Source organism: Aulonocara sp. 'chitande type north' Nkhata Bay, linkage group LG2 (genome assembly GCF_057382095.1).
Source record: "Aulonocara sp. 'chitande type north' Nkhata Bay isolate Kocher_YH1m ecotype deep benthic linkage group LG2, A_spYH_male_GT1.1, whole genome shotgun sequence".
Classification (NCBI taxonomy): domain Eukaryota; kingdom Metazoa; phylum Chordata; class Actinopteri; order Cichliformes; family Cichlidae; genus Aulonocara; species Aulonocara sp. 'chitande type north' Nkhata Bay.
In genome coordinates this window covers 25,396,838-25,421,526 of record NC_141345.1, presented here as the reverse complement: position 1 = coordinate 25,421,526, position 24,689 = coordinate 25,396,838, and the positions used below count along the sequence as shown (strand labels likewise).

Here is a 24,689-nt window from a genome sequence, read left to right as displayed (position 1 = left end):
GAGGTTTAATAGCTGCTGACTGGATCAGCAGAGGCTGAATGGTGAGCATGCATAGATGCTGTAGATGGACTATTTATGTTTTTGTAGTCTCCCATGGTAGGCTGTTCAGCTCTCCTCACGGTGTTTCAACAATATGCTTTGAAGCTAGGTAGAAGCTGTACACCATACAGCCAAAAAACGAGTTTCATTATTCTTACTAAGAAGAAGCTCCAACTACTCTTCTTCTTTCAGCTTGGTCACCACAGCATCCATCTCACCCTATCCACAGCATCCTCTTCTGTCACACCTACCCTCTGCATGAATGTTCTCTGAGGTCTTCCTCTTTTCCTCCTGCATAAGGCTCTATATTTAAGACCCTTTGTCCATTAAAGCCACCATCTCTCCTCTGGCACTGAAACAGACAGAAGATAAGCAAAAAAGTACTATTTGAACACCTAAAATAATAATTTATGTTTTTTTACATTTGTTTTATTTGCAGGTGTGGAAACTCACTGTGATGGCAGACAGGATGGAGTTCAGTGTTATGGAGCTTTGGGAGGAACTGTGGACATCCAGCTGATGAACAGCACCTCAGAAATGTCGAGATACCAGTTGTTAAAGAATTCATTAAAAATACTAGATGTGAGAAATAATGAGGTGATTCCTAATATCACAGAAAGGAGCTCTGCCTTTAATTCCAGTTATAGAACATTTAGGATCAATAACCTGAGAAGAAATGACAGTGGTAATTATACCCTTCAAACCTTTGATTCAGATGGAAGAATATCAGACGTGTGGACTTTACAGTTGTTTATTCAAGGTAATGTTTTCCCTGTTGGAAAATGCTAACATTATAAGTTATAATTTCATCTATAAATTAAATTATAATTTTAATCTATAAAGCATATCTTATAAAATTTTGGATGCCTATATGTTATTCTTTATACTTTAGAATGATCAAGATTCTGATTTAACATATAAACTCATCTGTGTGTTTCTCTCAGCTCCTGTGTCCTCTGTCCTGCTGCTCTCTGAGTGTTTGTCCCAGAGAGAGATGAGGGTGTCCTGTTCCTCTGAGGGAGGGGACAGTCCTCAGTACAGCTGGACTCTGGATGGACGCACACTGACAGATGCTCAGCTCCTTTCTGTAAATAATGAGACTAACATCATCACTCTGAAACAGCACGTCTCAGGACATCTGGTCTGCTCAGTCAGGAACAACGTCAGTGATGTCACCAAAGAAAAGAGGATATCTACCTGCGGTGAGTGAGAACACTGTGACAATGACAACTTTAATGATTCTGGTCATTCTGTTTTTCATCAAGTATATGTTTCTACCGATAGGCTTCATTTTCATTAACTGCACCTTAGTCAATGGGACACAGAAATCAGGGTGGGTGCGTGAAGACAATTACACTCTGTGTATTGAACCAACAACACAACCTACACCAGAACAAACAATAGAGTCTACACAAACCAGCATAGTGTCAAAGAAACACTCTACTAACAGCAGTGATGACCCATGGAACATTAGTAAGTGGAAAATAAAAACTCTGTAGATCTATGTGTGTAATTTTCCTCTTCCTTCTTGTCCTTTTCATTAAGAAAATACTGTATGTTTGCCAACTTGTGGTCTTGTTTGTTTTGAACAGGATATTTCCCACTGGTCGGTGTTGTTCTCTCAGCAGCTGTAATTTACTTAGTTGTGGGTGTAGCGCTCATCTGTGCTCAGAGGAAAACGCAAAACTACAGACCAACTAAACCAAAAAGTACAAAACTTATTTTTTCCTCAGTCACTTGCTCGGGTTAGTGTACCTTTTGGATTTTGTTTTGGTGTTAAATATACATCTTCATTTTACATTGTTTAATAACTGTTTTTGCTGTTTTAGGTTGAGTTTATTGATGCATTTGTTATATGTAAATGTAATTTTTGGCTGTTGCTGATCAGCTAACTTTAATACAATAACTACAAAGAAGGAGAAACAGCTCTCTCCAAAGATAAAACTACATTTCACTACTGGAACATTTTTGTGTGAACTTTGATCAGAGTCAGACAAACCATTTCACATCATCTCCAGTCTTTGTGCTAAAACAAAACAGCTGTTTCCACAGCAGACACAACAGTGAACATTTTTATTTCACTCCTATCAAAAAAGCAAAGAAGTTTCACAATTTCTCACATTTCTTGCTAATTTGCAGATGAAGAAGGTGAGCACGAAGTAACATATGCTAATCTAGAGGTCATGAAACAGCAGGAGAAGCGAGTGGAGCAAACAGCAGAGGTGGAGGCAGAGGTGGAGAATGGCCAAGTCCGGTTTTCAAAGCCGCCTCAGCACACTGAACCTACAGAAGACGACTGTTTGTATGCCAGAGTTCATAAAGTCAGGTGAATTAAGAGCTTCTATGCAAACTAACCACTGAAGAGCCACAGAGGGAGGACTTGTTGTCAAGATGTATGACTATCTCTCATTTATTGTGATTTTCAGTGTACAAGCTTTTCAACCACAGCTTTTATGAGTGGAGGTTTTTGTGTTCTTTTTTGTATCCTGTTAAAGATCTGAGATTTCCTCCTGTTATCATTTAAGTGAGTTTTTAACTTGTCTTGTTAGAAAAATAAGGCAACATTGAAAAACTGAATTTTTGGACAAATTTCACTGCAGCAACACAGAAAAAGAGAACATGGTGTTAAAAAAAATTCTTGAGAAACAATGGACAGTTAAAATTTATAGATTAAGCAATATCAAATTACTTCTTATAGACATAATACTATCAATACTGATCATTTTCTGGGAAGTTGTATTTTTAACATCTTGGCATCTTTTTTATACTAACAATTACCTAAGAGCTGCTTTAACACACATATCTGGAGTGCAAATTGTCAGTGTATTGACAATAAAGCAGCTCAGCCTCCTTCCAAACATACATAAACGCTACAGTTATGTTGAGACTGAAGACCAAAGACTAGACAAACACAAAGAAATCATCTGTGTGGAGAGAGAGCGGCTTATCTGCCTGTCATTAGAAGGTATTTGTGACAAATTAACATATTGGATAAAACTAATAAATTAATAACTCATTATTATTAATAGTAAATTAGCCTTTGAAGGTTCTCACTCATCCAGGTCATCGTAGTCTAAGGAGCTTGGAAAGAAAAGTGTCTGGACTTCTTTAAGTTGCTTAAAGACATTTCACCTCTCATCTGAGAAGCTTCTTCAGTTCTAAGGTCAAATGGTGGAGAGTCCCAGATATAAATCCAGTGGGAGTTTCCCCCCAAAGAGGAACAAAGGACCCCCTGATGATCCTCTACCTAATCACATGAGCCAAGGTGTGAAAACATGTGTGGGTCACAATGAGCCAGGGTTTCGGGTGAGCTCATTGTGAAACCTAGCCCCACCCTATCATGTGATTTCCTGAGGTCAGATGGCCCAGGGTGTGAGTGCATTAAGGCGTCTGGGAAGGGATCTCAAAACTGGATTATAGATGGCAGACAATTGGTGTCGTAAACCACCGCCTCTGTTCAAAGATTCTTTCCAAGCTCCCTAGACAAAGATAAATGTATATTTTACCCTTCCCTACCCTGTAGCAATGTATATTTTAACATATTTTTCATAGTGTCCATATATTCACAAACATTAATCATTGTTTATATCTGTCCCAGATATCCCAACCTGTTCCAATATAGATGACTCAGTTTGTTCTTTATTGTATTTTTAATTAGTTAAGCTAACAGTGTTGATGTAATGAAAGATTTGTTAGATGGTAGCTCTTATTTATGGCTTTTCTTAATGGCAGCAGGGAACTTCAGCAGCTTCTAACTTTTTCCTTAACCTCCTAGGACCTGGCGTCCACATATGTGGACATCACATTTTGGGTTATTTAGACATAAATACTCAATTGTACGAGGACATTATACTGCTACTGTTCTATCGAAATTTTAAACGAATATCCTTATATGTGGCTCTCATTTTTCTTAGAAACAAAATTTAGGTGAAAAAAAATCTGGTAATTCTTTGTTTTTACATTCATCAGGTCCCAATCAGCCCAAATATCAAAGAGAAATTAAAAATGCATGCAGTGGAAGAGTTCGAATCTTGGGAGGTTAAATATAAGTTATGGTTTAAAATTTGTACCCCCAAACGCTCAAAGCAGATGGCTGCCCCTGCCCGAGCCTGGTTCTGCTTGAGGTTTCTTCCTGTTAAATAGAAGTTTTTCCTTCCAAATGTCACCAAAGTGCTTGTTCATAGAGGGCTGTCTGATTGTTGAGGTTTTCTCTGTACATTATTGTATCCTCCAATAGGATGTAAAGCTCTTTTAGTTGTCTGTTTTTGGCACTTCATAAATAAAATTGAATTGAACGCTGAAAGGTCATATTTACATGTACAGAAAACTGAAGGGGAAGAAATTAAATAAAGATTCTTCATTTGTTTCAGTAAATATTAACTTTACTTATTTATTAATTGATTATTTGACTGAAGCTGTAACAATATTACTTATAGCAAAAATTTGTAATAAGCCCTTTGACAGATTAAATAGAGTTAGTCATTGATTCTTGTTAAGGCCTGTGATCTGCTCTCATACAAAATAAATGTATACATGTCCATTCCTTCATTGATTGTTGTTCTTCAGTCTGTGGAAAACATCATACATACATCATAGTTTGACTAGAATAAACTAGTTTTCTTGATATAACATTGTGACAACGGTAAAATGATGCCGGGGTTTCAGTTCAACTCATACAGAACAATTCATACAACACTAGAAACTTTACACTAATCAAAATTTCTAAATTGTATTTACTTAGTATTCAATTGATAAGAAAATGTTACATACTGAACAGCAGTACTGTTGATGTTGGATCAGTGCAAGCTATCCACTATCTCCTTCCCTGACTAGGGGCATTTCAAGAGGAACAGTGCCATCTGGTGGCTTAAATAAAAACATTTCTCAAATATGGTATCCCAACATTTGTTTGCACATTTTAACAAATTGCTGCATGTATTTCCGATTTCTATTTCCAACACACAAATACACATTTCTGGATACATCTGTAAATACCATCATTTTTTCTATTGTAAAATTTAATAATGATGTAGTAATAATAATAATAATAATGTATACTTTATTGATCCCCGTGGGGAAATTCGTCTCTGCATTTAACCCATTCACTCAGTGAAGCAGCAATTTCTTTATCCTGTGTCAAAGTACGACACTGCTATAGGAGCCTGTTACTCAGAAAAACAAGATTAATATAATGATGCTCTTATTAGTCAAGTTTTTATGAATTCTCCTCTGACACTGATCTCTGACAGGACGGACTGCAGGCAGCTGTTGACTGGGTCACAAACACTGAAGAGAGAGGAGACATGAAAGCTGTGGTTGGACTGCTGGTGATGTTGGTAAGTTTCTTATGGTGAGCTGTTGACTTTTTTCATCTTTATTCACACGTTTTGCAGAAATCCGATCAAGTGCAGTCAATAAAAGTTTTACATTATTAGAGCAATATGTAAAGCATCCCGAATACAATAGTACTCAAAAAAAAGAAAAAGTATTTTTCACTATTCTTTTCCATATATTAAAAAATCAAATCAAATATTCTGGAATCATTTAGACTATTTCTGTTTCTGCTTCACAAAACCAAAATCCTGGCTGCACACTTTTTTGTTGTTTGTTTTTACTTGTGTCATGTAACTTTTTTAATTTATTAATTCTAAGATACTTTGGAGCAGTTGTCACATGTGATAATGATCACTTCCTGTCTAGTCTAAATTTACACGTTCTTTTCTGAAGCTCAACACTAACAAGAAACATGCTTAAAGTAGGTTGTACGAGTCTGAATCTGGCTGCTGAGCTGACACAGACATAGGATGCTATGTTTGGGCTGTCTGTTTCTTTTTCTTTTTTCTTTTTTTTTTCTTTTTTTTTTCTGCCTGTCCCATTTGGTTCTTTAGCCATCAGAATTGTTGTCTGAAGACCAACAAGGATACCCAATGGATTTACTTTGCCAAATGGATCATCGTGGCATTGCCGTATTGGTCCATTTGGTCGATCTTTGTTTTTATTATTTATTATATTTTATTTTCAGATGTTACAGACGGGACAGACATGAGTGAGGGATAGGAAAGGGAGAAAGAAAGAGGAAGGAAAAGAAAAACAGAAGGGGAGAGGGACAGTGAGAAAGGGGGGGAGAAAAAAAAACCTCCTGGATCACCTGTTGAGAGAAGAATAGAAAACAAGCAAAAAAAAAAACAAAAAACAAAAAAACAAAGCAACATACTAAACACAACACCATCGCATTAATCTAGCTAAGTGTAAACAGCAGTAAATACTAAATATTCAATGTTGTTGTGCAGCACGCAGGACAGATGTGCTTCGAAGTAGCAGCCAAGAAAGGTGTAATTTGGGTCTACGAGCAGTGAACACCCGTGTGCATACCTGTGTGGATCAGCGCGCTTGTATTCCAAAGGTTTCTCCATGTAACGATCTGCTAGGGAGTGTGGGGGGGCCACAGCCCCGTCCTCCAGGGTGTGAAGCAGGTATGGAGGAGATCAAAACTCCAGACATCCAGAGGCCCCCAGAACACAAGAGACCAAGGAAGACCAACAGAGGGGCAGCCGCGCCACTGTTCCAGTAAGAGCTGAGGAGAGTCCCAGATGAGGGTTCACCCAGCAGCCGCGGAGCAGAAGCCAGGGGGAGTTGCAGTGACGCGCCCATGAGCTCCGCCGGCCGCCAGCTGTGCCTGAGTGACCGAGCCCCAGGCCGAGAGGCCGGGGGCACCCCACCTCCGAAGGGGCCCGAGCGAGCCCCAGCCTCCAGGCCCCGACAAGCGGCCGCCAAGGAGTGAGCCGGTGTGTACCTGGACACCCACCCCCAGACACAAAGAACCACCAACGCACCGACACCTGAGGGAGTCCGCCACCGGCAGGGGAAGTGGTGGTGGGTGGAGATAGGCCTCCAAACCTTGGAGGGCCTGAGGTGTCCCCAGAGAGGTGGCGTCTGATACCCAACCTGACATATTGACACAGACATACAGGCACACACAGACACAAACATCCATTCCCCCCCTCATGCTCTCATATGCACTCACTCCACACTCAACCAACGTGGAGACAGACATAAAGAGACGCTGTACACACGATCACACTCCCCAAGCGTACTCTACAAACCGGGTCTAGGTACCCTTGCCCCTGGAGGGGGGAACTGCACCCAGACCCAGGTGGTGTTACCCTTTTCCCTGCGGTGGGGAGAGGCAGACCGCCCCGACTCCGTAGCAGCAGGGAGGCCCCACACTCCAGACCGCAGTCGGACGGCCAACTCCACCTAGCCCTCCCGCTCCAGCAGGCCGCAGAGAATGGGGGTGGGAGAAGACTCCAAACCTCCCTCCACCCGCTCATTGTAGTGTTGATGCATGTGTGTTCTAAGGTGCAATTAAAACCCAGGAGGGCGTGGAGCTACCTGCCAAGGAGCAGCAGGTAAGCGCATAGTCCCTCCTGATAGCCCTCAATGTCTAAATGTATTTAAAATTGAGAGGTGGGCAACGACGCCAGGGGTGAGGTGTACACCCTGATGGTAATTTGGACTCCGTGATTGTGCCCACCCCAAGATCCTATATGTATGTGTAATGAGAGTGTGAATAATGTGAATGTCTAAGTTGTGGAATAAAATTGAGGCAGAGGCAGCCAGAAGGGGACAGAGGGGGGGGGGTACCCTCCTCTGCACCCTGGTGACATACCCCTACTCCAAGGCCCTGCATGTGTGGGTGGTTGTGGTGGAGTGGGAAGAGGGAGGCAGCTGGAGATGGGGAGGGAAGGAAGGGAGGGGCAGGTAACCCCTCCCTGGGGCCAGCTCCCCCGCTGACCCCAGTAGGCACTCCCACACTCCGCGACCCGCCAGGGGAAGGGGGCCCAGGCCCATCCAGACCGGGCCCCAGCGCAGCAGCGCCTCCCGGCCCCACAGAGCCCGGGACAGTCCACCCAACCCCACCACAGAGAAAACTGCACCCACCCCACCATCCACTCATCTTCCAGACTACATAAGACAGTAAACGCCCAGGCTGAGATCTTCCTCCACCTCTCCTGTATCTCCCCCTCCTGCAGAGAGAGTTCCTGAAGAGAGGAAAGCTCCTGCAAGATGTGACCATCTCCCCCACCAGTTGAAGAGCCCCCCAGGCGGCTCGACGCACCGGCGGCACCCTGCTCCAGGGCCGGGCCCCCATGCACCCACCAGCCCACAACCCCGGCAACACACCAACCAGGACCCAAGCCCCCGAGGCCCGGCCCGGGCCCCAGCCCAGAGACGGAGCGCCCCCAGAACCTCACGCCCATCCCGGACCCACCCAGGGCCAGCCAGGCTACCAGGTCAGTAACCCACGTCCGTCAGCACAGACCCTCCCCTAGCCCCGCTGCACGCAGCCGCGAGGAAACAGTCTCCTGAGAGCCAACAGAGCCCCCAACCGGACATGACCGCTACCCCGGGTTGAGCCCCCCAAGGAAGATGCCTCCGGGGAACCCCCCGACGCCCTAAGCCTGTCCCTACCCCCACACCAATCACAACAGTGAAGGCGGGACCAAACTATGACCCCCCACCCCCACTAGGTGATGGAGCTGATAAAAGGAGCCCAGAGCAATTGATCTGATGTGGTGGCAGAGGCTGTATCAAGACTAATGTAATCTAATAGATAATTTCTATATTGGTTAGAATTAAGATTATTTTTATTTTTCCAGTTCATGAGGACTGTTTTCTTGGCTATGCATAGGGCAGTGAAAATCATATGGGCTATAGTCTTTTCTGAAGTGACATTATCTAAGCTGCCCAGTAAACACACTAAGGGGGAAGTTGGAATGTTACATTTCAGACACTTTGATAAGTCTTCACATATCTCGCGCCAAAACTTCTGAACTGGTGGACAGAACCAAAGAGCGTGGATATAATTGTCTGGTGTATTGCCTTGACAGTGTGAGCAGTTGTTGGAAGATGTAAAGCCCATCTTGAACATCCGATGACCTGTATAGTGCACTCTATGTAGTATTTTGTATTGTATTAATTGCAGACTGGGATTTTTAATTAATTTAAAGGTTTTTAAGCAAATCTGAGACCAGAAGTTTTGGTCTAAGCTGACTGATAAATCTGCTTCCCACTTTGCAATAGGAAGGGATATTGATTCATCTAATTTAGAAAGTGTTCTGTATATTTTAGATAATAATTTGGGGGATTTAAGAGTAAGAAAATGTGTCGCACTTAGTGGTGTTTGTAATTCAACTTGACTGAGGTTAAATTTCTTTTTTACTATGGATTTAATTTGTTGATATTCTAAAAATCTTGTCTTGTTGATCCCATATTGTGCAACTAGTCTGTCAAATGGAATAAATTCTGTTCCCTCTAATATATGTTCTAAGTATTTAATTCCTTTACAACTCCATTCTGGGAAATTAATCATATTATTGTTTTGTAATATGTCAGGGTTATTCCAGATAGGTGTACGTTTGCATGGGATTAATGAAGACTCCGTTATTTTTAGAAACTCCCACCATGCTGTCAGAGAAAAGCTGATGTTGATACTTTTAAAGCATTCATGTCTTTTGATGTTTGAGCTAATAAATGGTAGGTCTGAAATCTCTAGATCCTTGCATAGTGCCTGTTCAACATCTAGCCAGGGCTCAACTAAGAAGGTATGTTTTAACCATTCTGAGATGAACTGAAGCCTGTTGGCTAAGAAGTATTGGTGAAAATGAGGCAGATCTAATCCTCCTCTATCCTTGGTTCTTTGTAGCGTTTTTAAGCTGATACGCGGGGGTTTATCTTTCCAAAGGAATTTGGAAATATATGAATCCAGAGATCTGAACCAATCTTGTGATGGTTTGTTAGGGATCATCAAAAATAAGTAATTTATTTTTGGCAAGATCATCATTTTTATAGTGGCGACCCTTCCCATGAGTGATATGGGTAAAGATTTCCATCTAGTCAGATCGCCTTCTACTTTCTTTAGAAGTGGGATGTGGTTTAATTTAGTTAAGTCTGAAAGCTTAGGAGAGACATTAATACCTAAATATTTAATATTTCTGGATTGCAGTGGGGCAGAGGAAGAATTATGGAAGGAGCAGTTAATGGGGAGAACTGTAGATTTTGGCCAGTTAATTGAATAATCTGAAACTCTTGAAAACCAGTTTATTAGAGTAATTACCTCAGAGAGGTTGGTTTGTGTGTTTTGCAGAAAAAGCAACACATCATCTGCATAGAGACTGATTTTATGTTCTATGTTCTTACATTTTATGCCCTTAATTGTTGTAGCCTGTCTAAATGCTGCTGCTAGAGGTTCGATAAAAATTGCAAAAAGTGAAGGGGAGAGTGGGCATCCCTGTCTGGTGCCCCTCAGGAGACAGAAGCTGGAGGATGTCTGGTCATTTGTTCTGATACGAGCTGTTGGGGAATTGTATAATATTCTTATCCAGTTTATGAAAGAGTTTCCAAAACCAAATTTGTGTAAAGTTGCGAATAAAAATTTCCAGTTAACTCTGTCAAATGCTTTTTCTGCATCTAGAGATAATATTATGGTTTCGATGTTTTTATCGTATGAGTAGTCTATTAAATTAAGTAATCTACGAGTGTTTGTTGAGGAGTGCCGACCCTTTATGAAACCAGTTTGGTCAGGATGAATTAAAAGGGGGGTCATTTTCTCTAATCTCTTTGAGAGAGCTTTGCAGATTATTTTAAGGTCTACATTTAAAAGAGAAATTGGACGATAGCTTGAGGGAAATAAAGGGTCTTTGCCTGGTTTTAGCAGGAGACTAATGTTGGCAGAATTCATATTTGGTGGTAGTCTGCCATTTTCCTCGATTTCCTGCAACATGCCGTGGAATACTGGTGCCAAAATTGTCCAGAATTCTTTGTAGAATTCTGCAGGGAAGCCGTCTGGACCTGGAGCCTTATTATTGGGCATACTTATTAGGGCTTACTGGAGTTCACTTGGCGTCAGTGGCGAATCCAGTTCCATTGCTTGACTGTCTAGTAATTTTGGAAGAGTTACGTTGTCAAGAAACAGATCAATTTCATTTTTAGATGGGTTTATTTGTGGTGAGTATAAAGTTTCATAGAAATCCCTAAAAATGTTGTTTATTCTTCCAGGATCATATATTGTGTTCCCCGATAAATCTTTAGCAGCACATATAGTTGTTTTTTATTTATTTATTTTTAGCTGGTTAGCTAGAAATCGACCTGATTTGTTACTGTGTTCAAAATTCTGCAAGCGAAGTCTTTGTATAAGGAATTGTGTTTTTTTATTAATAATTTCATTTAATTCTAGTTTTGTTTTGCATATTTTGTTCAATGTTTCCTGATCTTGGTGGGACGCGTAGGCTTCTTCTAGTGATTTGATGTTTTTTTCTAATTCCTGAATGTTTTTGTTTTCTTCTTTCTTTTTGTGTGATGAGAAAGAAATTATTTTACCTCTCATCACAGCTTTCCCTGCTTCCCACAGAACAGAAGCAGATATTCCGGGAGTGTCATTAAAGTCTAAATATGAAGTCCATTCCTTTTTAAAATATTTAATAAAGTCTTCATCTTTAAGTAGTGATATATTAAACCTCCAGTTTTTTCTTGGCGTAGTGTTATTCTTGTGCATTAGTGTTAAAGATACAGGAGCATGATCGCTGACAGCTATAGGATGAATCTCAGTGTCTGAAATGTCACTCAGCAGTGAGCTGCTGACCAAAAAATAATCCAGACGAGAGTAAGTGTGATGAACATGTGAGAAAAAAGTATATTCCTTACTGGTGGGGTGAAGAGAGCGCCATGCATCGCAAAGACCAAAGTCGCTCATATACTGTTTGATTATATTTGTGGACTGCCAATTACGCTGAGTTCCTGTTGTGTTGAGCCTATCCATGTCTTCATTTAGTCCAAGGTTGAGGTCACCGCCAAGAATGAGTGTGCAATCAAGGTGTTCAGAGAGTGCACTAAAAAATCCGTGGAAGAATGAGGGTTCATCAACATTTGGACCGTATATACTTACAATACATAGTTTTTTGTTCAATATTGATAGTTTAATAATTAGAAATCTACCCTCTGGATCTATAACTGTATCGAGTACTGTAAAATTAACATTTTTATGTATTAAAATTGCTACTCCCCGTTGTCTAGAATTATAACAGGCTGCAAACACGTTAGGAAACTCAGGTGTTTTAAGTTCGTTTAAACCTGTGACAGGTTTGTGAGTTTCTTGTAATAAAACAACATCTGCCTGTAGTTTTTTAAGCTGGTTAAATATCTTTAACCTCTTTCCTCTGGTGCCAGCTCCATTTACATTCCATGTGACAAACCTCAGCATGCCCATAATTGTGTGTGTATGTCTAATGATGTACGCTGGGTGTTTCGTTTAGACAGGTGGAGAGAATGTGGAAACATCCCTTGTTTGTAAATAGAAAGAGAAAAAAAAGGTGTGGTGAGAGGCTCCATAAGTCTGACTATGTGTGTGAATATTCACTAATATGAACAAGCGTGGCTTGCTTATGTGTCCTGCAAGTCTGTGCGTGCTGTGAGGCTGTTGTGAATGTGCTGCCGTTGAGCTGATGTGTTTGCGTGATCGTGGTGTGAAATTATGGAGAAATAGAGGGTGTTGTTTGTAGGTGAGTGGGGAAGTAGGTGATCACAGCAGTGAAAGACAAGAGAAAGAAAGAAACCACATGAACTGTGAGCAACAACAACAAAAAAGAAACGAAACGGAAACATTCCAATTAAAGCAATGACGGAGGGTGACGGTGTTATATCTGCTATGACATCATATTGATATTACTAGGTTAAACCCATGTTAAAAGAGAAAGTGTGAATGAATAAGAAAAGAGCGTAGCGGGTTCTTATCTGGAGTGCAGTCAATATAACCACGGTGTGGTGCCGGGGTCGCGGTAGAGCTGTCCGTCCACGTAGAGCCGGTCCACGGCGATGACAGCACGGGAGCCTTTCTGGATGAAGCTACGTCGAACTGGGAACAGGACCCTGCGTCGTTCCAGGATCTCTTTGGGGAACTGGTCGTTCACGCTGAAGTCCGTTCCTTTCAGCTCTCTGCCGCGACTCTTCACCTGTTCCTTCTGTTTGAATTGACCGAATTTGGCCACAATAGGCCGTGGTCTCCCGGTCCGCGACCTCACGCCCCCCAAGCGATGCACTCTATCGAAGTTGATGTTCTTTACGGTGTCCTCCGGCAGCTTCAGGTGGATTTTAATGAAGCTTTTCACCGTTGCCTCTGCGTCCTCTCCGGCAGTTTCTGGAATACCAGAAAACACAAGATTATCTCTCATGCTACGGGCTTGTAGATCGATAACGGACTCTTTTATTTTTTTATTTTCAATGTTTAGCTGGGTCACGTTATCGGTGAGAGATTTGACTGACTCCCGTAGCGTGGCATTTACAGCGGCAAGCGTTTCCACCTGCTGCTGGCTGAATTCCAGGGATTCTCTCAGAGATTTAAATTCCCGGTGTAAAATCTCCACCAGGGACAGCCTCGCATCGAAATTGGACAATCGCTTGTCGATTGACTCCAGGATGTCTGCGATGTCTTTGCCGGCAGGCGATGTTGTACCGGGGGAGTCTGCCGGGCGACATCTCTTCGATGACGGTGTCTCAATTTTGGCCGGGGAAGATGCACTCTGGGCCTTCTTCATTACTAAATCTTGAAAACAGCGGTCGATGTAATCTTGGAGAGCGTCTAAACTCTCCCCGTTGTCCTCCAGGGTGTTAGAGATGATAAAACAGATGTTGTTAGTTATATGACAATTGATTAGTATATTTGGTAATACTGAAGCTTGAAAAACCTTTGTTAAACTCTATGCTACCATTTTGCTTTTTCTCCGCCAAAATCTCCGGCGTCTGACGTCACCTACAACATGGGTCGCTTACCTTGTCCGTCTACTTACCTCACAGATCAATATTTTCAACAAGGCTGTCTGTTTCTGACTCATGCACATGCTGTGGTATCAAGTTTCTGAATACATTTTGAAATGATCCTTTACACAATAAAGCTAATAAACAGAACTTTACGACTGTAACTTGTCACAGTACTGGGTGTGGAGACCCAGTATTTGTGTTTTTGATTTAAGTTATATTCTTTGAATGATTGTTTTCTGTCTGTATTATATTTATAGTTCCTGGTTTCTAGGTTTTCTGTTCTGTTCCTGTGCCTCCCCTGCGTTCTTGGTATCATGTTTCTAGTAAAAGTTTAGTTCTGTATTTTTGTTTTTCCTATTTGTCTCCGTGTGTTGTATGCTTGAAAAATACGAGTGCTCTTTGTGAGCTTGTTCCCAGTTTGTAAGCAGCACTCTCTGTCATTAAGGGAGAGGATTGCTTAAAGGTCATAATGTGACTGATGCAAGACAGATCCTTTATTTAGCAAAATTGGTGTTAATAGTCAATTGTTATTACTACAAACACACACACACACACACATTAAAAAGACAAACAAAAAAATGTATGAAGAAAAGGGCACTTGGGGCACTGACGAGCAAAGGGGCAGGTGCCACTGACAAAACTGTTGTCCAAAACTGTATCATGGATATTTCTGACTTTATAAAAATCTAAATTACGGCGACTACACACTTCAAACGTATGCGTCCATTCTTGTCCACAGTCTTGTTACCTCCTGTACTGACTATTGTAATTCTCTCTTGCATGGTCTCCCCCAACAATCCCTCCATAAGCTTCAACTGGTTCAAATCTCTGCTGCCCGCATTATTACCAGAACCCCCTCCTACCAGCACATCACCCCTGTTCTCCAGGAACTTCACTGGCTCCCTGTGAAATTCCAGATTAAATACAAACTTCTACTGCTCACCTTCAGAGCTTTCAGTTGCTCTGATCCCAGGCTGTGGAACTAGAGAGTTCCACAGCGAACCAATGTTTCTTATATCTGGGGGTAGAGACCCCCAGATATAAGAAACATTGGTTCGCTCCCCCAGTTTAAAACTCAACTCAAAATCCATCTATTCAAATCTGCATATTCACTGTGAACCTATTGTTTGTTTATCTTACGTTGCGCTTTAGTTTTCTTATTGTTCCTTGTTGTCATTGTTCTATTATGTGTTTTATTCTATTGTCAAGTGTCCTTGGGTGTCTTGAAATGTGCTTTCAAATAAAATCTATCAATATTATTATTATCATCATATGCAGAAGAAATGTGGCCGTGGTTATAAATTTTTACCGTGCAACGATTAGCTCTGTGTTTGACTACTTATAAGGATTGTTTCCTTTTTTCAGCTCAGAAATGTCCAGTCGTGGGATGTTGAAAGCAGAAGAAAAATAAGACCTCCTTAGTTACACCTCAGAGGAAAAAAAAAAAAAAAGATGACTATAACAATGTTCTTATAGGTCAAAGCTTTCAACAGGATACATTGCAGGCTGTTTCTATTTGGGTCACACACACTGAACAGAGACGAGACATGAAAGCTGCGGTGGGACTGCTGGTGCTGCTGGTCGGAGTTTCTTATAGTGAGCTTTTTTCATGTATTTCTACTAGCACTTTATTTTAAAAGACACTTAATAAAAGCTTTACATTATGCATTATTATGAGAGATAATTAAAAAGGATTTGAGCACTAAAGTACTAAAAAGCGTTTCCATATTCAGTAACAAATATATAAAGTCTGCACATCTCATACATCCATCTATTGGTGGGGTACATCCTGGACAGGTTGTGCATACGTTTTAGAATCTAATACTCTGGAATTATTTAGACTATTTCTATTTATTTCTGCTATACAAAACCAACTTCCTGTTTGCACACTTTTTTTTGTTTGTTTTCATGGTATGTGTCTCATATCACATTTCGATCCATTTTCATTTTTACTCGTTAAAATGTTTTTCATTTCAACTGTCTTAACATAGAATGAGTGTAAACAACTTGCAAATGGTTATTTCTTGTGCCATGATTTCAGAGTTGAGATGTAAAGCAATCTGTTATTTACTTAAAAATTCATGTTAATTATCCAATGTGAATATAACGCATATTGAATGTGAACAATTTTACTTTTTAAATAATTTGAAGAAGATAAAACAGTGACTTGAATGTAGAACAGGAATCAGTCAGATGATATTAAGTTGGACGAGGAGATTTTAGTATGAATAACTTGATATTGTCTCCTGGCAAGTGCTTTAAGTAGTTAATACTAAGATACTGAAAGCAAATGTAAGATGTGATACTAATCTCTTCCTGCCTGGTCTATATTTACATGTTCTTATCTGGAAATGATCACTAACAGGAAATAGCTGTATGTAGGTTGTACAAGTTTGCATCTGTGTTAAGTAGAGAAGTTTGTCTGAAAGCTGCCTGCTGAGTCAATACATGACCTCTCTGTTCCTCTCGGAATAGAGAGGAACAGGGAACATTTTCACATCATTCTAACTACATCCTAAATGCACAGAACTGAATTGCGACAGTACAAAACTTCAAGTTTAAGAAAGGCAACAATAAAGTCTGAAGCAGTATTGTTATAATACTTAGTCTTGTATAACGCCAAGCACAACAAAATCCATGTGTAAGGCACTGAGTTTTAAGTGTTCCTAGAGTTAATCCACCCAGTGCTCAGGTTGGTCTGCCTAGTCTTTGAGTCCTGGTGGTGTTTTGACCCTCTTTTGTTTCCACTTCTGATCTTTAGCTTTCCGTAAAGAGAAAGAGAAAGGAGGGCACACAGCAAAGCCCTCTATGCTAGAATTCAGGCCACTGCATTAGGCAATCTGGGGATAAACTAACACCTATGACAGCTTTATTTTTTTTTTGCAGGTGTGAAAACTTACTGTGATGGCAGACAGGATGGAGCTCAGTGTTATGGAGCTTTGAGAGGAAGTGTGGATATCCAACTGATGAAAAGCACCTCAGAATTACCTAGATACCAATTATTAAAGAATTCTTTAAAAATATTAGATGTGAAAAATAATCAGGTTAATATGATAGGAAACAGGTCTACCATTATTCCCAGTAATGGAACATTTAGGCTCAATAACCTGAGCAGCAATGACAGTGGTAATTATAGCCTTAAGACCTTTGATTCAGATGGAAAATCATCAGGCCAGCGGACTTTACAGTTGTTTATTCAAGGTATTTTTTTCTCTGTTCATAACAGATGAATAGATATCAATGTAACATTGTAATATGCAAAAAAAAAAAAGTCAAGACACATGTATTTTGTGCTTTTCATTTGAGACTTAAAAGAAGGTCGAAGATTCTGATTTAACATCTAAACTCATCTGTGTGTTTCTCTCAGCTCCTGTGTCCTCTGTCCTGCTGGTCTCTGAGTGTCTGTCCCAGGGAGAGATGAAGGTGTCCTGCTCCTCTGAGGGAGGGGACAGTCCTCAGTACAGCTGGACTCTGGATGGACGCACACTGACAGATGCTGAGCTTCTTTCTGTAAATAATGAGAGTAACATCATCACTCTGAAACAGCACGTCTCAGGACGTCTTGCCTGCTCAGTCAGAAACAACGTCTCCAAAGAGGAGAGAATATCTACCTGTTGTGAGTGAGAACATTCTGATAATAACATGTATCATCATTTTGGTTGCTTTGTCTTACATAAATAATCTGTTTTTGCTCATAGGCTGCATTTTCATTAACTGCACTTCAGTCAATGGGTCACAGATATCACGGTGGGTGTATAAAGCCAATAACACCCTGTGTATTAAAACAACAACAGATCATACACAAACTGGCATCGTGTCAAAAGAAAACTCCACTAACAGCAGTGATGATCCATGGTACATTAGTAAGTGGAAAATAAAAACCTGTAGTTCAATGTGTGTAATTTTCCTCTTCCTTCTTGTCCTTTTCTATAAAAACATGTTGTGTGTTTGCTGACTCAAACATCTGTGTTTGTGGCTTTCTTTGTTTTGAACAGGATATTTCCCAATGGTTAGTATTGTTCTCTCAGCAGCTGTAATTTACTTAGTTGTGGGTGTAGCACTCATCTGTGCTCAGAGGAAAAAGCAAAACAACAGACCAACAAAACAAAAAGGTACAAAAACTTGATTATCCCTGATCAGCTCACTTTAATACAATAACTGGAAAGAAGGAGAAACAGCTCCCCCCAACAATAAAACTACATTTCACTATTGAAACATTTTTTAAATCTTTTTGTTTGTGTGAACTTTGATCAGAGTCAGACAAATCATTTCACATCGTCTCCAGTCTTTGTGCTAAAACGAAACAGCTGTTTCCACAGCAGACATGACAGTGAATATTTTTATTTCACTCCTATCAAAAAAAAAAGCAAAGAAGTCTCACAATTTCTCACATTTCTTGCTAATTTGCAGATGAAGAAGGTGAGCACGAAGTAACATATGCTAATCTAGGGGTCATGAAACAGCAGGAGAAGCGAGTGGAGCAAACAGGACAGGTGGAAGCAGAGGTGGAGTATGGCCAAGTCCACTTTTCAAAGCCGCTTCAGCACACTGAACCTACAGACGATGATTGCTTGTATGCCAGAGTTCATAAAGTCAGGTGAATTAAGAGCTTCTATGCAGAATAACCACTGAAGAGCCACAGAGGGAGGACTTGTTGTCAAGATGTGTGAATGTCTCTCATTTATTGTGATTTTCAGTGTATGAGCTTTTCACATCAATGCTCATGCATATTGATTTTCTTCACTTTCACTGCACTTGTTGTTCATAAGGTGGCTCTCAATTACAAGCACCATGAGTTTATTATTTTATTTTTCATTTGTATTCTGTTAAAGATCTGAGATTTCCTCCTGTCATCATGTCAGCGTGACAAGTTTTTCACTTATCTCGTTAAAAGAATAAGGTAAAATTGAAAAACAGAATTGTTTGACAAATTTCACTGCAGCAACACTTTACAGTGATACAAATTTACATATTGAATAAAAACAATAATTTAATAACTCATTATTGTTAATAAATTATAATAATAATACATGTACTAAGTCAGACCTTCCCAAAGTGTGGGGCCCGCCCCCTAGGGGGGGCGCAGAGCCATCGCAGGGGGTGCTCGGTATGAAAAGGGAAAAAAAAAAAAAAAACAATGCTTGGACACTGCTAGCACGGGGCTCCTACACAAACGCAAAGCAGGAGATGAAGCATAGCTGAATATGTTTCCAAACCAACCTTATTCTAAGACAAACACTAGAAAATATGGTGAAGCATATCTTCCCTTTGGTTTCACCGGCACAAGTGCCGAGGTAGGTCTCCCCTGCTTAATTGGTCTTTCCTTTGTCGGGAGCACCGTTGGGCTCTTCAAATTATGGACAAACAGTATCCCACATTCTTGATTTTTAGTTCACAAACACTTGTTGTAATGACTAACTACTCCTGACATTTTGGAGATGTTAGCTCTTTATACAGTAAAGTTACAGTGGGATACAAATAACATCAGGCTGATCCTGCCACGATTTGTTCCCCCTGTCTAAATCACGGACAAACAGGATCCCACAGCTGTTTATGTTTTTAAACCCATTTTGCACAGAGAGGCATTTTTTTTAAAAATGTATTGATAGCAATTTTGAATATTATTACACAGGAAAAAAACAACTACACGTAAAATAATTACACCGTGACGCCTCTGCCTTTCTAAATAGTGGGACAGTAACTGCGTGTTTATATGTAAGCGTGTAAAAACTGAAGATAGAGACAAAATACTGTTAATCTGACTATCTGCCATTCTGCAATTCATCTCATGTAAACAATAACGTGGTGCATAGCGTGACGTGAAAAAAGCACATACCTTTGACGTTGTCTGACGAACTGTGTATTCCTTGTCCACACATAAACGCAAAAAAGGAGTTTTAAAAAATCTCAGTTTTTGGTGATTCCAAACGCCGTTTATGTGTGGACGAAACAGCTGCGTTTTCCAAAAATACCCGTATAGGTGTGGATGTAGCGTAAAAAAGTTAGCAGTTTATTTTCTTACTACCTGTAATTGATTGCAAATTACTTGTATTTGCTTAATTGCTTACTAAATGGTTGAGGTGTGAAATAAACACTGTACTAAGTATGTTTGGCTTCTGTATTACTACCCTCTAGCTATGTATTTAGAATGTAATTTTTTTAGTGTCCATAGATATTTACTAATTCACAAAATCTGTCCCAAATATCACAACCTGTTCCAGTATAGATGACTCAGTTTGTTCTTTATTGTATTTTTATTTAGTTAAGCTAACAGTGTCAATTTAATTATGTCTTTTCTTAGTGTCTGCTTCTCACTTTTCCTTTAAATACAAGTTATGGTTTAAAATTGGTATTCCGGTGTTTATACACCACTTTGTATTTAATGGCCATTTTCATAAATCTCTTGCTCTTAGCATCTGTTTGGACCTGTCTTCCTCCTCTCACCCCCAACACTCACAGCAGATTGCTGCTCCACCCCTTAACTTATTTTCTAATTCAGTCTTTTAATCAAAATGTTTCTGCAGGTTTAACAGTATTGCTTATAGCATATAGTTAGTCACTGATTCTTATGAAGACCTGTATGCGAATTGCTCTCTCATAAAAAATAAATGTACATATGTTCATTCCTGTATTGATTGTTTTTCTTAAAGTTCATGATGATATGCAAATTTTGGAAAAAAAATTCTGAATATTCTAAACTTAGCTTTAAAATATAAATATGCTAACTCTCAAAAGCACATGACAAACCAACTGACACACCTGAGTCACTCACTTTCTTTATTCTACTCACGAGCGACTCAATCACACTGGCTGTTTTTTACTAATCACTGTGTAACTGCTGTAAATTCACAGTAATTGCCATCTCCTTACAAATGTTTATTAAATTCACCACACAACTCGACTGACGGACTGTGTTGGGTTAACCTGTCAGCAACATGTCACAGATGACATATTTAGTGTTTATTTGCTGGTTTGTCGGTAGCAGCTCCTGAAAAGCAAGTCACACATCTGTTCGACCAACGCCAGTTGATCTGCGACGCCAGTTAATCTGGAACACCGGGCCGGACTAAAGCTGCTGCTCTTGGTGGACGCACGGTGGAGACGAGGAAGCCCTGAATAAGCAGGTGTAGCACGCCAAATAGCCAAGGGAGTCCGGAGATCATCCTCTGTAACCGGAGGGCTAACTCCTCCTGGTATTCCTTACTAGATACACAGAGGGAGACACAGGAGCAAAGACACGGGGGAATCTAACAACCAAAAGCTAAACATAAGAACCGAGGGACTATTGACTAACCTTTAAACTAACAAGGTGGACTCAAACCATAATACAAAATGGAAAAAAACACAAGAAAGTGAAACTGCTGGGCCATAAGACCCATCATCGTAACACAGACTGCACCTCATCCAAGCATACTAGGACTAACACTGCTAACAAATGCCTGATGTTTAAGGGGGAAAATGCCTAATAACTTATCGTGTCTGTTTGTCTCCCAATTCCAATTAGTCTTTGAGCCAGGAATCATATTTCCGTACATCACAAATGAACAGTGGAGGGTAACATAATAAGCAAACAGGAGGATGTCAGAACAAAAACATTGCAGAGAAAGAACAGGAGGATTAGACCAATGTGAAACACCAGCGCAGTGAGAATGTATATGTTCACTGCATTAAAAACAGTAATTTTAAGGACAAAATATCTCAAAACCTGTTTTGTTTGAAATTGAATGATATGACACTGTGATGAGGTCTAGTGCTGAAGATAATACATTTCTTACCAGTGTGACATTCTCAGACCCAAAGTCAGAGCTGAAAAAAGGCATCAAAGCTAATAATGGCCAACAATGGAGCAGTGTTATTATTATTTACCACTAGAGGGTGCCATTATATTTGGAAAAGAAATTGTGGTAGTTGTGATATGCCTTCAATGTTCAGCTTTGCAAAATGAAATGATAAAGCTGAAAATCAGCTTATTATTAATTTGATGATTGTAGTGTATTATTGAGCATAATGGTGGGCTGTAGCTCAGGCGATAGAGCAGGTCATCTACTGATTGGAAGGTTGGGGGTTCGAGCTTTTTCTCCCGTCTGCACGCTTACCCCAAGTTGCAATGCATCTATTGGAGTATGACTGTGTGTGAATGTTAGTTAGAAAGAACTTAAAAGTGCTAGTGTGATCTAGAAAACCGCTTTATAAGAATCAGTCCATTTAACATGTTATAAGATATTATCGTGAATAAAACGATTTTTCCCGCCAGCAACAACACTAGACATTCACCCTCATCTGTGAATTTTTTTTAACAATTTACAGATGAGGGTGTCCTGCTCCTCTGAGGGAGGGGACAGTCCTCAGTACAGCTGGACTCCGGATGGACGAACACTGACAGATGGTGAGCTCCTTTCTGGAGATAATGAGAGTAACGTAATCACTCTGAAACAGCACGTCTCACACTGTTAAAAAAAACATCCTAAAACAACGGTAATATTCCGGCAGCTGGGGCGCCAAAATACGACCGTAAAATAACAGAAAATAACTTCCTCATAAAAATACGGTTATTTTCAGTAATGACAATACAGTTTGTTGCGCTAATTTGACATGAGATTCTGCCTTTTCCAAGTGCTTTTAGAAATTAAATTAGGAACATTTTTACGCGATCAAACAATGAAATTACCTATAAACAAGGTCACTGAATGTGGAAATATGAATCATAATATGTAAATGTACAGAAATATACAGTTAACAGTTGGTTTAAATACTAACTGATTGCCCAGACTGACAGAGGCGAGGCTTCTATATCGCACCATCGGCCCCTTTGGCCATCACTAGCAGGCGGTAGGTGAAGAGTCTTGGCCACGGACACAACGACGGAGAGTGTCCGAGCCGGAGCGCGAACCGGCAATCTTCTGATCACAAGGCGAACTGCCAACTCTTGAGCCACGATCGCCCTAACTAGCAACGATAATAATACTTATGTGATGTAACACAAGCTTATAGGGATCATGTTATATACTTTTACATAGCATTACATTTGAATTCAACAGTTCAATCTTTCAAATAACGGACAGATATTTGTGAAATTATGATACATTAGTGAATGTATTTTAACAATCTAAATATGCATATGTACAGGCAGACATTTAATAATCATGACAATTATGTTGTATTACATTACAGTGATTTAACGTTAATTTACATTCAAAATGTGAAGTCAAAGTTTACGTAACTTTAATGATATTCTAGAAGAACAGAACATTACTGTAAAATGCACAGTAAAATACCTTCATATTAGGGTTTTTTTCCTACGGTCGCAGCCATACCCGCGACCTTGTTGTTAGTTCACATTCATTGGCCGATGCTTAGCGTCATGTTATTTATATTAATTGCAATTCCTACCTCTACATTTCTTTTTCAAAATATATAATTAGCACAGCGCACAGCGTGTCCGTACAATGTTTTACATTGTGGCATGCAGAGAAATCTTAACAAAGAAGCTCACAGAGAGAGATTGAACTTGTTATTTAACCCTAAGCTGGTAGGGGGAGCTCCCTATTAAAACACTTGCCGGTGCTACAATTTGCCTCAACTTTCAGTCACTCATGGTACAGCACTCTCTCTACAAAACAACAACTGTCAGTGACGCTGCACCACGGCGTAAACACAACATTCAAGATAACAGTTAAAAGTAACGTAACCATGAACAATAAAACAAGAACATCTAAACAGCAGCACATGTCCCAAGGCATGATGGGAGACATTTCTGGATGTATTTTTACGATCTAAATATGCATGTGTACAACAAAATATATTTAACAAACAAGTAAATTGTGTTTTATTACATTTACAGTGATGTTATGTTATTTTACATTTGACGTGTCAGATCACAGTCTACACAGTCACAGTCACAGTAAATGTAATGATATTCTAGAAAAACAGTACACAACTGTAAAATACACAGTAAAAAAAATTTGACTTACTATTTTTTGGAACAGTGCAGGACATCTTGCCTACTCAGTAAACAGCAACATCAATATGTGTGTCTCCAAAGAGGAGAGGATATCTATCTCCCTGTGACGAGTGAGAACAACAAAAAAAGCTGATAATCAGAGCTTTGATAATTATTGCGACTTAAAAAAAACTTAAATTATTATTGAAGCGTATGACTTGCAGATACTGTTAAATGACTAGCTGATACAACAATGAATTTTGTTTCTTATCTAACTTGAATCTAACTTCCTTGCTAATAACCATTTAAAAGTCATCTTTAGTTTAGTTTAATTTAGTTGCCTTAATGTGTCATTTTCTTAAGTTAATAAGCCACCGTCACAATCAATCATGGGGTTCAATGAAGTTTGACATTACAGGCTTGTAACTATCAATCAAAGTGAAACCCTGCCTGTGACAGACCTAACATGACCTTTCATTTCTGCGTCACTGAATCGTTCACTCCTGACTCAAATGTGGTGAAGCTCAGGAGTAATATAATTGAAAAGGAACAGCAACACCACCTGGTGGTTTACACCCCAGAAAATATTAGCCAATAACAACCCTTAATTATACTGGAAAATGACTGTGAGGCACAAAAACTCATTGCTGACAAAGTCAAGATCTGAAATCAAGTTAATTCCAATATTAGATCAAATAGTGGAATAGATCAAATAACAGGGCTGGACCCACTAGGGAAAGAAAAACAGGTTCAGAAGCAAAATTTAATTACAGTAAATGACAATAATTACAGTTAGTTTTACAAAAGCCTTAATAAGAAACCTAAACCAAAAACACTAAAAGCAGCAGCTTCAGCAGCTTAACTTGATATAAAAATCAAACTAAAGGAATTAGCTGGA

The 24,689-nt window shown here is 39.8% G+C and overlaps 1 protein-coding gene across 10 annotated transcripts in view; it reads left to right on the top strand.

Moving 5' to 3' along the window:
* Positions 1–18,882, top strand: part of LOC147337921 (T-cell surface antigen CD2-like) — a 30,283-nt gene extending 11,401 nt beyond the window's left edge. For 2 of the 10 annotated variants that reach the window (XM_086312844.1, XM_086312863.1), the window contains 5 exons: positions 479–799; positions 984–1,241; positions 1,324–1,512; positions 1,632–1,748; positions 2,179–3,096. In XM_086312844.1, the coding sequence (XP_086168970.1) occupies positions 479–799; positions 984–1,241; positions 1,324–1,512; positions 1,632–1,748; positions 2,179–2,369 (1,076 nt within the window). In that variant the 3' untranslated portion in view covers positions 2,370–3,096. Of the gene's footprint in view, positions 1–478; positions 800–983; positions 1,242–1,323; positions 1,513–1,629; positions 1,749–2,178; positions 3,097–15,398; positions 15,448–16,737; positions 17,053–17,218; positions 17,476–17,549; positions 17,715–17,846; positions 17,964–18,261 lie in introns of those variants that run through there. The other 8 variants (XM_086312874.1, XM_086312912.1, XM_086312904.1 and 5 more) reach the window with 8 other exon arrangements.
* Positions 18,883–24,689: the final 5,807 nt, after the last annotated feature.